The sequence below is a fragment of the Hydra viridissima genome, unplaced genomic scaffold, assembly GCF_058129835.1.
Source record: "Hydra viridissima isolate aposymbiotic clone 2 unplaced genomic scaffold, HvirCarnegie_v1 scaffold_8, whole genome shotgun sequence".
In the NCBI taxonomy this organism is placed as follows: domain Eukaryota; kingdom Metazoa; phylum Cnidaria; class Hydrozoa; order Anthoathecata; family Hydridae; genus Hydra; species Hydra viridissima.
Window position 1 is genome coordinate 832,501 of NW_028324307.1, and position 16,486 is coordinate 848,986.

Below are 16,486 nucleotides of genomic sequence, written 5' to 3' on the forward strand. Positions count from 1 at the left end.
TATGTATGTATGTATGTATGTATATATGTATGTATATATGTATGTATTATACATAAGTATATATGTATGTATTATACATACATGCATATATACTTTTATTATATATGTATGTATTATACATAAGTATATATGTATGTAAAATACATACATATATACATATATACATGCATACATACATAAAACTTGTTATTAACTACAGGTTGTTATAATTTACCTAGTAAGTGTTAACAGCCATTAATGGCTGACAGATTAACTCAACTTCAAGATGCATTAAATCAGCTTGCTGAACATTTTTGCAATAGTGTTGGCATAATACAGCAAACTGCTCCTGTCAGTTCCTTGCAGAAAAATGAAAATGCTAAATCTGAGTTTGATGTAACACAAGAAGGGCATGCACAACTGTTTGCTACTTTAATTTCACGCACTGTTAAAGATATAGATTATCTTATTGAGACTTTGCCGAGTGAAAAGTCTAGCATTGAGTTGCAAACCAAAAGCCTGATGCAACTTGAGTATGAGAACGAAATGGCTCATGAACAGTTGCGTCAACTAGTTGCAGATGGAGAAGAGTTACTTTCTCAAATTAAAAATGCAATTTCTTATGTATCTAACACAGTGTTATCATCAAAATGTACTATAACTAAATTGTGAACCCTATTTTTTTTTAGCTTCAGTTGCAGCTAAAATGATTAAAAATTAGTATCATATACTGAAGAGGGTGACAGTTTCAAATGAATATGAATTAATGATTTGACATTAATTTCTGAAAGTCTTCTCTTAACTTATCTATTTTTTATTTTAAGTTAATTTGAATGTTAATTTTGTATTAATAAATAATATTCATATTTTTTGAAATCTAACTCTAAAACACAAATACTTTTTTTTAAATATTTTTTTAGAATTTCTCATGCAAGAATGAGTACATTAAATAAACTTAAAAACATTTGTTCAAACGGAAAAAATTTCTTTAAACATTTTTTTGGTAAACAACAATTTCTTTCAATAGAGATTTAAATAATTTATTTTTCAATATTCAAAAGAAAAGTTTGTCATAAGAAAAAAATAAATTCTCTTGTTCTTTTCAATTATTAAACTGAATGATGCAAATAGATTTTTGTGAGGTTTTTCTTCTTGCAGTTAGTGACATTCAAAGCTTGCTGTCTGCTTGAGAATAATTTATAATTTTTCATGATATATTTAAAAAGTTAACCTTCAAGGAAACAGCAAACCAAATGCAAAAATGTCATCTTATACCTAAGTAGTAAAATGGTGGTAACTTATGATCATTTATGTAATTTATACTAAGTTTTTATGAGCATTATTAAAGTTGTAATTGATGCAGAAGTTTTTTTAGTTACAAAGTTTATTATTTTTTAAAAATTCTGGATGTGTGCAAGTTGACTAGGTTCATTTAAAACAACTTTTTGTGATTCTTGCAGTTGGAGCATGTATGACCATTAAGGTTGTGTGAATTAGCTAAAAATACAGTAAGTTAGCCCAAAAGATAATTAAATAAGAAGTTAACTTAAAATAAATTTAATTATATTATTTAATAAAATACAATTGCTTTTCATTACCACATTAATTATGAAAAAAGTAATAAATACTCATACTGAGCAATTTCTATTGTGAGCTATTTCTATAGGCTTAAACTGAACAACATTTCTTGTTGATTCTTATGATGTAATGTCTTGAAAAATCATAAGTTTTTTTCATGAACAAAATATATAAACAAATATAGGAGGTAAAAAAATTTACAAGATAAATGATCTAAGAAAATGATCTAAAATAAATGATCTAGAGGATCACCTCAAAGGAAGAGTCTAAATGATAGTATATGAAAAATGTATGTTTTCCAACATTTGTTAGTTTTGATGAGATGTTTTATTACGAGGCTTTAGATGATGGCCTTACTAGATGATTAAAAACTGTAATTATATTTTAGCAGTGTTCTAAATCTAAATATTTATTTTTTACTTCAAAATCTTACTCTGTTTTCTTTCTAGTTGTTATCACTTTATTTAATGAGTTTATGTTTAATGCATTAAAGTTTTTTTTTTTTTGAAGTTTTAAAAAGCTATTATAATAATTAAAAAGCTAGATGATTATGAATAATAGAACATGATGATGGTATGAATGATAGAACATGACGATGATGGTAGAACAACTAGAATCTTTTTTATGAAATGGAATTACAAGTAGAACTGCAAAAATATCAACACAACACAAAAGTATACTCAATAATACCACTATAAGCAAATTAGTTGTATAAACTTCTTTTTGATTATTCTTTTAATGTTGAATAAAAATAAGAATTTATTCCCTGTTACATAAAATAGCCACATGAACAAAAGTATAGTAGGAAAATTCAGTTTTCAAGAAAGTTGATAGGTAAATATTCAGAATGCATACAGACTAAAAAAAGCTGACTATTCTAATTCAGGAGGTACTATGTAAATCTGCATATAGAATACATTCCATAACCTGTTATTGTGATGCAAAAAAAATAATATTTGAGTTTTAAACAAATTTTGACTGAATTGGATTTTTAGTTAGATTTTTCAATTTGTATAAGTTTTAACATGGATAAAAATAAGGATATTTGAAAAATTTTTATTTAAACTTTTTTAGCAAACAAATAATGAAAAAGCTGAAATGCATGATGATGACACTCCTCATGTTACGGCTGACAACTGCTACCATGTGACTTCAATACCTCAAATTATCAGTAGCGTAGATAGACATAATTGTAATTGTAGTTCAAACCAAATCACAATCAATTGCAACCAGTGTTATGTTCCTTACAATAGAAGTAGAGCAGCATCAATGGAGGTACTTACGCATACATTTTGTTCACCAATAAAACAAGTTTATAGTCCATATACCAGTAACCTCCACTTAGATCATACACTGACATGTGGGTGGAATAAGTTTAAACCACAAAAGCTTCAAAAGTTGAATAATGCCAAATGGTTTTTATTTTTTTTAGCTGTATTCTCTATATCACAAGGTACATATTGTTTTTTGATTTTTTTAAAATATGGTTTGCGATAAATTTTCCTAATTTGGTAGCATATTCATAGACTTAATTACAATACAACAGATGCTAATGGATATTATTTAAATTCTTTGTTTACCATTAGTATTTTAAAAAGAAAAATCATTAAAACTTGTGGTAATGGTAATAATTATGTTATTTATGAGAATTGTCAATAAAAATTGTTTTTTTAAACTTAGGGATGATAATCAATGGTTTCACCAATGTTGGTCTTTCAACCCTTGAAAAGCAGTTTAAACTAAGTAGCAAGCAATCTGGAATGATAGTGGCTGCCAAAGAATGTTCATCATTACTTTTAATAGCATTTCTTAGTTTTTATGGAAGTTTTGGTAACAAGCCAAAGTATCTTGGCTATGGTGCCATGTTAACTGCACTTGGCAGTTTGTTGTATGTTCTTCCGCACGGTTTGACTGGTAAACATATCCCAGATGATGTAGTTGTCATTTCAAGCCAGGAACTTTGTACAGCTGATACAAAGTTTAATAAAACAGTTTCTGAAGTTAAATGTGAAGATCAAAACTCTTCAGAGGGCTACTATTTGCTCATTTTCATCATATCTAAGTTGTTGGTTGGTGCAGGCACAGCCCCGTTGTTTACATTGGGTGCAGCTTATATTGATGAAAATGTTAAGCCAAAGGTAGCACCTATTTATCTCGGAGTTTGGTATGTATCAACGTCTTTTGGACCAGGCATAGGGTTTTTGGCTGGAGGTTCATTGCTAAATGTTTATGTAGATTTGATTCAGGTAAAATTTTTTTTTTTTTTTTTACCTTTGTACATAATTTTTTAACATTGAAAATATTTGTTTTTAAAAAAAAGCTGCAGGAAGAAAAAAAAAAAAGCATGCTTTTAAAGAAGATAAAAAAGGTTTTTACATAAAATCCTTTGTTTTGATTAAGTAAAAAACCATATTAGCGTTTATTGCTTTTTGTTTATTAAATAAAAAAACGTTTAACTGAGTTTACATAAATGAATTGATGTGAGTCAATAAATATAAATGAATTAAAGCAATTGTAGAGCAAACTAGTTGTATAGCAACATCTGTTTTGTCAAAGTTAAAGAATAAATGTGTTTATTTAAAAAATTTTAATTTCTGGCATTTTCACAGAAAATAAATATTTAGGGAACTGAAAAGTAAAAATAAAACCCTTGTTAACAGCAAGTTTTAATATTTCACATTTTATTTTTAAAAAATTTTTAATTTTTTTTTTCTTTTTTTTTTAAGAATTTTTTTGCGTTTACAGATGCCATCTTTAAATACTACCTTTTAATATATATTTTTAATTTTTATTTAGTTTTTTCAGTTCACAGCAAACATAACAAATCAAACTGCACTTAACAGTTCAAGTGTAGCATAATAAATCAAACAATATTTGATAAATAATATATGCAGTCTTTTTGTTTATTTAGTTTATAAAAAATCCCACAGTTATTGAAATAATAATTTATGTATGTAATACTTTTAGCAAAAGCTTACATATAGTTGCATGTTTTTAACAATTATCCCAGTTAGTTCAAATCACATATAATTTTTGTTGTAATTTGTTTCGATGTTTTATGCATAATTTTTTAATGTTAGTATTGTAATCCTCTTTCTAGGAAAAAAAAAAATCAGAAGAAGACTCCAATTGCAGACATACTACAGACAGAAACAAACAAAACTTTAACTCATGTACATATGTTTACAGGCTGACACTTGTACAAATACCTTTTTGTCTTTTAATTACACTATTTTTCTATATGGTAGCCTGCTGGAGTTCATTTAAGCCCAGATGACCCAAGATGGATTGGAGCTTGGTGGATTGGACACTTATTTGGAGGAATTCTTATTTTCATATCGTCATGGGCTTTATTGGCCTATCCACAATCAATGCCAGGTGCAAAAGAAATTCGTGCAAAGGCAGTTATGGATGGATCTATTCGACCTGAAGACAAAAGACTTCAAGGCAAACTTAGTGATATGATTCCTGCAACATTAAATTTACTGAAAAATCCCACTTTTATGTTTAACACTTTAGCATTGACTTGTGGCACAATAATTGCTACGGGTCTTGGTCCATTTGTAGTTAAGTACTTACAAGCACAGTTTGGTGTTTCAACAATGCATGCTGGTGTAGCTTCAGGTATGACACTAATACCTGGTACAGCTGGTGGTATATTTATTGGAAGTTATTTAATGCGACAGTTTCATGGAAAAGATACATGTGAAGGTGCTTCAAGATACTGTTTTATTTTCCAAGTAATTGCAGTGCTGTCAGTGGCCTCCTTTCTTATACCAGGATGCAGATCTCCTGTTGTGGCTGGAGTGCACAAACCATATTTCAATCAGTATGATTTGTGTTTTATTTCCTTTTTGAATAATTTTTAGATGAGCTTTTTTTTTATTTTCTCTTTACTTTTAAGTTGTCTTCATTTTCAAATTTAGATTAACTTTAAATTTAACATCAGAATGCAACAGCTATTGTCAATGCAATGGTGTTAGTTATAACCCTGTGTGTGGTGTAGATAACCTGACATATTTTTCACCATGTCATATGGGTTGTTTAAAGCTTCTGGATATATCGGTGAGTTGATCTCAATGATAGTTCTGTAAGTTCATACAAGATAAGTTTAAAGAAGTTTTGACTCCACTAGTTTAAAAAAATTTTACTGAAAAAAAATTCTCTTCACCTAAAATTAGAGCTCCTTGTTAATTGAAAATCACTGGCGACACTTACTTCATTTGCCCACTCTATTCCATGGGCTCTATTAATAAATAATTTTTGTTATTCTAGAAACGTTGCATATTTTTATTCAATGATTCCTTATTCATACACACTAGAATTGTTTTCTCTTAAGAATTGTTTTAAAATGGAAATTTCCACTTTAAAACAATTCTAGCAGCCTATAACGATTCTCTGGATAAAATTCATCTCCGAGTAGTTATGATAGTAATAAGATGCTCTCCTAGTCATTTTAGGCTATACAAATACATACATACATACATACATACATACATACATACATACATACATACATACATACATACATACATACATACATACATACATACATACATACATACATACATACATACATACATACATACATACATACATACATACATACATACATACATACATACATAAATACATATATCCATCCATCCATCCATGCATGCATGCATGCATACATACATTACATATACATTTTAATGTTGCTGTATTGCATCAGGAACTTAAAATGTTTAACATATAAAATATTTATACTTGATAAATTAAGTAATGAATACAAATATAATAATTGGTGCATTTCTACCTTAAAGTTTGAATGGAACTGATTGATTAAATGCTCTAATATGAAAATTGAAATCAAGATGGAGCATTCTAACTTTGAGGTGGTGATGTCTTCTCAAAAATATCATTTAACGTCTTTTGAATGTCATCTTGTGAAAAAAAGATTGTTAACGTGCTTCGGAATTTCACTGATCTGGTTTTAGAAATATGACTAATGTTTTTGTGTTTTAGAAATATGGCCAATGTTCTTGTGTTAATCAATCCTTGGTAGGAAGCTTAATGCTCAATTGGTCAGAAGCAGCAGAAAAATCATTAATTCCAGTTGTAGCTTACGCTGGTGAATGTGATAGAGGCTGTAAAAATATGGTACCTTTTTTATGTGGAATAGTCCTGATGTTAGTTCTAAACTTTGTAAATGCTGTGCCCAACAAGATGGTTGTAATGAGGTTAGTAATGTGGATAATTTTTTTGATTGGACAATTTTTGAATACCCCATAAATATCTTTTCGTTTTCCAGATGCGTACCCGACAACGAAAGAGCATACGCATTAGGTATTCAATGGATTTTCCTGACTCTGCTTGGTGCAATACCCGGCCCAGTTTTGTTCGGAGTTTTTATTGATAAGTCATGCAACATGTGGGAAACGAGCTGCAGCAGAGCTGGCAATTGTATTTTGTATGACAATATCACACTTAGTTACCAACTTACTGTAGTAATTTTCATACTACAAGGTATTTTTTAAAAGTAAATGAAACAATTACTTTTTTCACGCTTCTTTAATTATTACTTATTTATTATTTATTTTATTTTCACCTTTATTTACAGTCCTGGCGGCAGTGTTCTACTTCCTTTCATGGAAGACATTCAAATCTCCGTTATTAAACCTAAATCTAAAACATCATTCCGAAGCGCCTCAAAATGTTATAAGTTACATCAACTCCAATACTTCGTCGGCTGATGATTCGAAAATCATGCTTAAAAAATGCGCTAACGAAGAAAGTGTTCAAAAAATGTCCCTCCTAGAAGATGAATGACGCAGTGCGTTTTAGTCGTTGTTTCGTATATTTATCGCTGTATAATTATGGACGAAAGAATTTTATTATATCAAAAAACTTGCCTAATGATACAATTTGTGTTTGGTTTTCTCATTTTATTTATTTTATTTTTTGCATGTATTTATTTCCGTATTTATATTTGAATTTTATAGCGCATTTTGTTTGAACGCATATCTGATTTTTACTAACGCATCTTGCAATCAATATTTTGACATAGACTTTTCTTTTATATATTTTTTTAATGTAAATGGTGGCATGCACTGATTTGTAACATTTTATTTTCTTTTGTAACATCCTTTTTTTTTTGCTAGTTGAGGTTCACAAAATGTTCGTTCGGTAATTTACTAGAAGCGGGAAAATATATCCCGAGGAAGAAAAAAAGTCGAGAACAAATGTTGTTTTTCTATACCGAACACTTTTTTCTGTTGTTTTCTCTGCATAAAAACATCTTTTTTGATTTCGATTCTATGGATTCTAAGTCTGTAAAACAAGCAAAATCTGATTTCAAATTCGTGGGGAACGACTTAGAAGAATGATAGAATCGTAACGAATCCTTAGCTTTATAACTTACAAAAATGATTTTAGTTGAATTGCTTTTTAGCATCGAATTTATCGTGAAAAGCAAAAAATGAGTTATAGCCGCCTAAGAATGTGATGCATTTACCTGCAATAAATGTTGCTGCAATGCATTTTGGGTTATAATAAAAGTGATAAATAAAAATTTTAACCGCGCTCGTTACAAACGATGTTTTATGTCGTTACAAACGATGTTTCATGTCGTTACAAACGATGTTTCATGTCGTGAAATTTACAATGCTTAAAGGTTGTTTTTTTTTTTTTTAGCAAAAATAAGTAAATTCAACAAAATTTTCATTTTGCCTCTAACAATTTTCTGTTTCAATTTTCTGTGAGTGAATTTTCGGTCATGAACTTAAGTACCACATAAAGACTCCTTTTTACTATAAAAAACGTAATGATTGTCCGATCTTTCTTTATGCGAATTCATATTTTCTTTGACAGCTAAATTTGTACATTTGTAGAAAATTGATAGATTTTAATTTTTAGTTCTGGGGCCAATGCTATAAACAATTCGAAGTTTTTTTCGAGAAAAAAATCTTTCGTAAAAACGCAATTTTTCACGTAAGAAAAAAAGTTCGTAATCTCGAAGAATTTATCGCTGTTTGTATTTTTTTCGGCCATTGCTATAAAACATAAAACGTATACGTCACTAAAATTCACGGACTTTTTTTCATCCGTAATACGACCAATGCACAGTGGGCCAGAATGCACTTTTACTGGACAAAATTCATAACTAATTTAATATTAGAACTATATTCACTAAAATTAGTATGAGTACTAATATGATGTCTGCGCTTTTTATGAAGGTAATATTTTTTTATTTCGTTGCTATGGATACCTTTATTTTGCTTAGCAACAACCTACTTTTGTTATCTGCAGATATTTTATAAGTGCTATATTCACTAAATTTGGCATGAGTACCAATATGAGATCACACTTCTTACAAAAGTGATAATTTTTTAAATTTAGTTGTTATGGATACTTATATTGCTTAGTTACCGGATACTTTCCTTAGTTACAAAGTGGTAAATTGATATTTGAATATCTTTTCGGATTTTTGACCCACCTATATTGAATAAAAATTGAGTATTTAGGTAAATAATGTTTTAGGAATAATAAAAGCAAAAAATAGTGCAAGAAAACGTTATCAATTTTAAATTACATCAAAAAATTATAAAACAATAATATCGTTTGAAGATTGTTTAAGTAATTGTAAAACATCACTACTATAAAAGGAGAGTTCTGGCTCATTTTCATTTTGATGCTCGTTTTGATATATTTTGTTGATTGAGGGGTATGAAAATGTTTGTATGCCCGTTTTGATATTTTTTGTTGATTGAGGGGTATGAAAATGTTTGTATGCCCGTTTTGATTTTGTTGAAGGGTATGAAAATGTTTTGTCCGTTTTGATATTTTTGTTGAGGGTGGTGTGTGTTTTTTCATGAGAAAAGTATCCATGAAAAAAATTAATGGGTGTAAAGGTGTTGAAATCGTTCGCGAAAAATTAAGCGTAATAAAAGACTTGTCCTAGAAGAAGGTAGAAGCTTCCGGATTGACCGACTTGTGCGTCGCCAGAGTTGAGAGTGACGACAAGCCTTCTTCCGGATGAGACGCTGGGCATGGAGTCAGCTTCTCCGAAATTTCTGTAAAAGGAGATGGTGGTGGTGGATCCGATGGATGCGGTGGATTGGTAAAGAAGACCAGTGGATTTGTTGTTAAAAGAGGATATGTTCGCGCCATTCCATGACGACAAATAAAAATCTTCCAATCCGGAGGAGGAAAAGAAGCATGTGCTGTCACCGTCGTAACCGGGAAAATACGTGTAATTGTTGGTGTTGTATGGAGTCCAAGGAGTGAGAACGGTTCCGTTTCCAGGAGGCAAATTTCCATCGTACATTCTGACTCTGGATTCCCACCAGTTTCCAGAAGCGCCGATGATGTGCACCCTGATGTATTTCAACGAGACGCCATTTCCTTTTCCGTTGGTGTTCATCAAAACGTATTCGCTGCCATAAGTGGTGTTCAAATATCGGAACGACTTGCAGTACAGCTTGAAAAGAGGGATGGTGGCAGGAATGGAGGAAAGTGTGGAGATGAACGGCTGAATCCAATACGTGATGGCTGTGGCATTTTTGTTGACCAGTTGAATGGAGACGTCGTTTCTGAAAGGCATGTCCAACGTGAAATATCCTCCCAAAGAAGTGGTGTTAAACATGTTGCATCCCTGCAAAGAGTTAGCGTAAAAAGGTCCTCCCAAAGGAGAAAAAAGCAAATCGGTGGCGAGACCAGTTGCGTCCACGCCGATTCTGTCGGTCACCTCAATGTAGTTCCCCACATTGATTTCTCCGTCAGTGAAGATTCGAATGAAAACTTGTCCTGGAATATTGGTTCCAGAGGTGCTGTATAAAGCCAGCCACAGCCTTCTCAGCACTCCAGACTTTCCGGAAAACGCAAACACAGGAGAAGTGGTTAATGCGGCGACGGTCTGAGACTTGAAGCCCAAACTGGTGAAGCTCGAGCTTGGAACGACGCTGGTCAAACTCGATTTTTGCAACAGCAAGTCGACGTAACTTTTTGTCGCTCCGTCTTGCGCGCTTGACGGGTCGAGCACATTGATCAATTTGTGAGAATTCAAATTCAAGTCCGCGGTTCCCACTGATGTTCCACCGGCGTGCGTGTCGACGTAATTTTTGGTGGCTGAATCCGAAGCGGAAACGGGTTCTGCCATATTGGTCAGTTTGTGTTGTGTCATGTTGACGTCTGTGTACAAAATATTGGAATAAGCCACTTTGATGTCGACGTACCCTTTTGTTGCCGCGTCGTGAGAAGTGGTTGGATCAGAGACGTTGAGCAACTTGTGGTTGTTTAAATCCATGTCAGCAGTGATGGTGCTCGATCCGTCTACTTTCACATTCATGCTCGAGCTGACGTCGACGTAATTTTTTGTCGCTGCGTCATGAAGAGCTGTCGGTTCGTTCAAGTTGATGGCTTTGTGGAAATTCAAATCCAAGTCTGCAATTCCAATAACTGTTCCTCCTCCTCCTCCTCCTGTCGAATGCGTGTCCACATAATTTTTGGTGGCAGCATCGTGCGAGTTGGTTGGTTCTGCCAGGTTGATGATTTTTTGAGAGTTAAAACCAATGTCTGCAGTGATGGTGCTGGATCCATCCGTTTTGATATAAACGTTGCTTGATGAGTCTGATGTGAGATTGTCTAAATAAACGATGAACTCGTTTCTGTTGAATTTGTCAATCATTTTTTTAAAGGGTGAAAATTTTTTCAGATCCTTCGGATCACCAAAGGGTGTTGACAACGTCTTGAAAGCTGTTTCCCTCTTCACATTTTTTCAAGACGTAAAGACACAAGTGATCACAATAAGACGTGTTTCCAAATTGAACCCTGTTGCTGGTGTAAAAGACAGGGCTTTTCAGATATTGAACCAATTCATCGAGAGGGGGTTGAGCGTAAGAGTCAAAGCTGAACTTTTCGTCTCCGTCTTTGAACCAACACACCCAATGAAACCCTCCGGTGCTTGAATCCCCCGTGTTGATAATCCCGCATTCTTTTTTTCTCGGTTTTTTTGGCAATGTGTCTCTGACAAAAACCCCTCGAAAGTTTTTTATTTTCAGTTTTTTTGCTGCTTCCATTAACTGAAAAGTGGACAAAGCATCGTTCGGCAAATTAACTCCATGCGTCAATTGAAAATTGGTCAAAATTTTTTGCACATTTATTTTCTTGCTTCTCATTTTTTTTATTTTATTATTTTTTTTAATTTGCTTCCCCATTTTTGTCACTTACCTTTGTTTTTTCCTTTGTCACTTACCTTTGTTTTGCTGCCTCCTTCCACATTGATCATTTTGTTCATTTTTTTATTTTGTTCATTTTTTTCTTTTTTTAATTTGCTTCCCCATTTTTGTCACTTACCTTTTGTTCCTTTTCTTTTAATTTGTGGTGACCATAAGCCAACGTGTGAACCCCATCATCCAAAATGATTCTTTTGTCATCGTCGGAGCTGAGAGAGGTTTTGTTGATCTCCTCCGTGTAAACGTCATGCAAATGGGATCGGATGACATTCATCTTGTTAATCTTTTCTTTTTTGGTTTCGAGGCATCTTTTGTAATCGTCGTGTGTGATGTATTTTTCGACGACATATGTTTTAACACCCTTGCATTTCTTGCATTTTTTCTCTTGTTTTTCTTGGTGTATTTTGTAAGAGTAAAGTTTTGACCGGAGGCCGACAAACTCTTCAATCTGTTTTCCTCCGGTTTCGTCTTTGAACATCCCAATGACCTTTTTGTTTAAACCCACTTTGAACCCGAAGTTTTGAATGGCTGGATGGCTTTTGCTGAAATCGCTCGTGTCGAATTTTTTTTCCACATCGTCGGAAATGTCCTTGTAGAAATCGTCCGTTTTTATTTCATAAACCAGCGAGTCCGTGTCTGTCATCAGCAGCTTTGCGTCACCAGGATATTTTTTTTTGATGAAGTCGTAATGGAACTCAAACATCAAGGTTTTGCTCAAATCGAGGATGCTCATTCCCAAGTAAACAGGTTTGTTGTAAAGAATTGATGTCCTTTTCATGTGAACGGCAATCAAGTTTTCGTCGAAAATCGTGTGCCGGTCGTAATTTGGTTTGGCCGACAACTTAATTGCCTTTTCCTTTTCTGTCACCAGTCTCACGTCCACTCGCTTTTCAATGTTTTCCATTGTTTTTCCAAACACCGAATTGTTCATCAGCTTGAAAAATTCCTTCTCAAATTCGCTGGTGGCTTTTGTTCTTAAATCGGTGTTGAGGTCGATGTACGGTTTCATCCAATCCCGTTGCTCAAATTTAATTCCTCTGTGCACCTTTGAGATTTTCATCCCCAATCGTTCATACAATGTCAGGTTTTCACAGTGAAGGACATATTTTTTTTTGTCGTTTAAATTTGGAACGAGCTTATCCACTTTTCCGATTTTCATTCTCTCAGGGGCCAACGGATAATCGTTGTGTTCATCGTGAAGGCTTTCCGGATAATCCAAATCAACCTCCAAAATGCACGGAACCGATCGCCAATCTGACAGTTCGTCTTCTGACATCCATTCGAAACCGTGAGTGGGAAGAGGTTTGAACATGGCCCATCCGTACAGGTTGTTGGCGTCCAAGTATTGAATGAATTTTGATGGTTGGCTTGGATCGTACGAGTCGCCCATGTATTTGTTGTTTGATTTTCCATGCCGGTTTGAGATCATGCTGATCCCTCCACGTGTTCCTTTTTGGATCATTCGAAGCATGTCGGGGTCGCTCAACAACTCCAATTTTATTTTTGTCAGTTTCAAACAAGCGCCCAAGCCAACCCGGGAGACGTGTAATACCAAGCTGGGTCGAGCTTGTAATGTTTCATGCAAACGTCCCGGAAATTTTCAAAGACGTCGGTCAGAATCAAAACATCCGACACGTTGTACAAATCGTAATAATCTCTGAACGTTTCGCATTGAAACACGTTCCAAACCGTTTGCGCATGCGTGTAATCTTCGTCACTTATTTCATTGTGGTTGAGTTCTGAGAAAAACGCTTCTTTTGGAGGCAATTGCGTTTCTTGAAATTTATCGAACCCGTCCACCCAACCGTAAGGGTAAACGCCTTTTTTCCGAAGCAAATCGAATTTTTCTCCTTCAAAATATTTTGAGAGGTTTTTGAAGTCTTCCGGCTTTAAATTTTTCGACAAATCATCCAAACTGAAGGTCATGAATCTAAAACTGTCGATGAACCTCAATTCAATTTTTTTGTCTTTCGGTTTTCCGTCTTTCCCAATGTATTCCCCCACTTTGATTTTTTTCGAGAAGCTGATGTATTTTTCCTCGTTGCATGGGATGCAGGTTATTTCTCCGCCGAGTTTCTTGATGAACAAATGGCTGTCGTAACCCGACAGATTGTGAAAAACGATAGGAATGAATTTCGGGTCTTTGTATTTTAAATTGCATTCGTTGTGTGCCGCTCCCCGATATTTTCCAGTGAAATGACAGTGGTCGCGCACTTTTTCTGAATCGAGGATTTTTTCTTCGCAAATGTGACAAACCGTCGCGGCTTTGAAATTATTTTCATCGTCCTTTGTGAGGACCATATTTTTTTTCAAGTTTTTCCCGAAAATTTCTTTTATTTCTTTTTCCAAACTTTCGACAAAAAATTGAGCCACGTCTTGGTTTTCGTTTGACGATTCGGAAATGGATGGTTCTCCGTCATAAACGGTTTCGTCAAAACATTTGATGTGAAAGGCAAAGGAGCTCGGAATGTGACTTTGAAACTTTTTGGTGTAAGACTGGTCTGGGTTTTGTTCGCACGAGTGCATCGGTTTGACAAAGCTTTCAAAATCCGCGTAAACGATGAATGGAACCCTCATCGACCTTTCCATGTGTCCGAATTTCATGAACGAATTTTCTGGAGGAAGATCCATTCGTGTCGCGCTGTGCTCTCTGCAATAGGTCGAATGTTTTGAAAGATCCTCCTCGCTTTTCATCCCTTGCAAGCAATTTCTGCAAAAATATTTTTTTCCGTTTCTGTTGGATGCTTGGGATGAAATGAGTCGACTCAGATTTTTGATCAGACAATAATGGTTCGTTTTTTCGTCTGAAACAAGAAGCAAATCGATTTCATGCTTTCTGTTCAAGCATTTTGATATTCGCAAAGGGTGAATGGATTTTTTTTCGTAACCAAAAACGTTGACGCTGATGTCTGGATTGTTTTTTTCAAATTTTTTGATTTGGTCGAGCTTGACCGGAAAATCGATCCCTTCCCAATTCAACGCTTTCGATTGTTCAATCAAGTCTTTGTCAATTCTTTCTCCATTTTTTTCTTTCATGTTCAACGCCCTGGTGACGCTCCACTTGAAGCATTCATTGTCTTCGTTCACCATGTTGATGATTGCTTTTTTGCTCGACAGAAAATCGTCGAGAGGGATATACGACCGACCACCGATGGGTCTGTAGTCAATTAAATTGATGTCCATTTTCAAGATGGCTGACACTGTGCAATTCGATCCCATTTTGTTGTATTTTTCCATGTTTTCCAGGATCTCCTCTTTTGCTTTTTCATAAAATTCTCCCAAGTCCGTCGACTCCAAAATAATCCCAGCTTTTGACAAAAAAGGAACGATTCGATGCTCCTCCTCTCCAGTTGTAAGGCTGACGCTCTCCATATCGATCGTCAAAACGAGGCTCGCTTTTTTGTTTTTATTCTCTTGAAGAATTTTGATCACGCCGTCTTTTGCCAAATCCAAAAAGGCAGAAGCGTCCTTTTGGTTTCCTTTGACTTGATGTGAAAATTGTTTGGCAACACGCCTCAGCGCGTGATCGGTCAAATGAAAATCAATGAGTGGCTTGAGTGGTTTGTAAACTGCTGATCGCGCGATTGCTTTGAGAGCCATTGATTTGAGAGAGTCCACTTTTCTCTTCACTTCGCTCCCCACATTGCTCACTGTTTTCTTCACAGCCTCTGGAACAAAAGGATCAACAAACTCAAGCAAGCTGTTAAAACTGTTGACGACCGCATTTTTCACAGCTGTCGAAAAACTTGAAAAAACTCCAGGAGTCAACACAGGAGTCGAATCTGTAACAGGATCGTCAATGAGGTAATGTGATGGCACTGGAACGGATCTCCGAGAAACAGGATGAGGACCAATGACAGGTCTTGTTGTTTTTATGGCTTCAACGAGCTATTCCCTCGTCATTTTCGAAAATCCTTTTATCGCTCTGTCTCGAGCTTGATTTTTCAATGTTGCCATCGAAACTTTTTTTTCTTTGGCGATTTTGCTTTCCATTTTTTATTATCAAGAAAATTTTTTAGCTCATTCAATTTTTTCAATTCTTTTTTTCCGAGAATTGAAAATTTTTTTTCATTTTTTTCTGTTTTCGAGTTTTTCAGAATTGAAGATCTCAATCTTGATTCCATTATCCACTTTTCCATCACGACGCTCCAAATATCTCCAGTCATGACCCGTCTTTTTCATCGCTTCGTAAAGGGATCCGTATTCAACCACATCTCCTGTTTCGATGTTGGTCGTTTTTACAGACACAGGTTTTTTTCGAATCGAACCAAGCCTCTCGTATTTTGGGTCGATCGGTTTTTTCACATTTTCCGTTTTCACATTTTCTTTTTTCGGTCGACCCACATGTCTGCATTCTTTTGCACCTTCCAAAAGCGAATCTTTGCTCACGAGATTGTTCTCAACCGCAAGCATCAACAAAGTCAACAAATTGTTTGAGGTTTTTGTGACACCATTTTCTCTCAGCAAATTTTTCAGATCGTTTTTCGTCAGTCTCATGTTTTTTTTGAAAAGAAAAAATTTTTTTTTAATTCAATTTTTTTTGATCTAATAAACAGCGCTCATGTTGGTCCCGTCTGAAGAAAATTGGATAAATTTGTCAGAAATGATCACTGCAAAAATAACGGTGTTGTCTGGAACAGCCGTTCTGAATTTCTTTATTTTTCGCTTTATTTTAATCGCTTTATTTTTCTTACATCCAAAGTTATCTTACGTAC

General features: G+C 34.1%; 2 protein-coding genes across 4 annotated transcripts in view; both read left to right on the forward strand.

Annotated features, from left to right (window-relative positions):
- LOC145187183 (solute carrier organic anion transporter family member 4A1-like) overlaps positions 1–7,782 on the forward strand; it is a 12,366-nt gene extending 4,584 nt beyond the window's left edge. The window contains exons 1-8 of one of the 3 annotated variants that reach the window (XM_090094710.1): positions 2,065–2,266; positions 2,632–3,010; positions 3,238–3,803; positions 4,806–5,386; positions 5,484–5,622; positions 6,565–6,779; positions 6,851–7,065; positions 7,160–7,782. In XM_090094710.1, coding sequence (XP_089950836.1) covers positions 2,656–3,010; positions 3,238–3,803; positions 4,806–5,386; positions 5,484–5,622; positions 6,565–6,779; positions 6,851–7,065; positions 7,160–7,368 — 2,280 coding nt within the window. In that variant the 5' untranslated portion in view covers positions 2,065–2,266; positions 2,632–2,655 and the 3' untranslated portion in view covers positions 7,369–7,782. Of the gene's footprint in view, positions 1–2,064; positions 2,267–2,631; positions 3,011–3,237; positions 3,804–4,805; positions 5,387–5,483; positions 5,623–6,564; positions 6,780–6,850; positions 7,066–7,159 lie in introns of those variants that run through there. The other 2 variants (XM_090094708.1, XM_090094709.1) reach the window with 2 other exon arrangements.
- Positions 156–791, forward strand: LOC149884418 (mediator of RNA polymerase II transcription subunit 21-like). The gene has a single exon (XM_090094717.1). The coding sequence runs from the start codon at positions 238–240 to the stop codon at positions 649–651; it is 414 nt and encodes a 137-aa protein (XP_089950843.1). The 5' UTR covers positions 156–237; the 3' UTR covers positions 652–791.
- Positions 7,783–16,486: the final 8,704 nt, after the last annotated feature.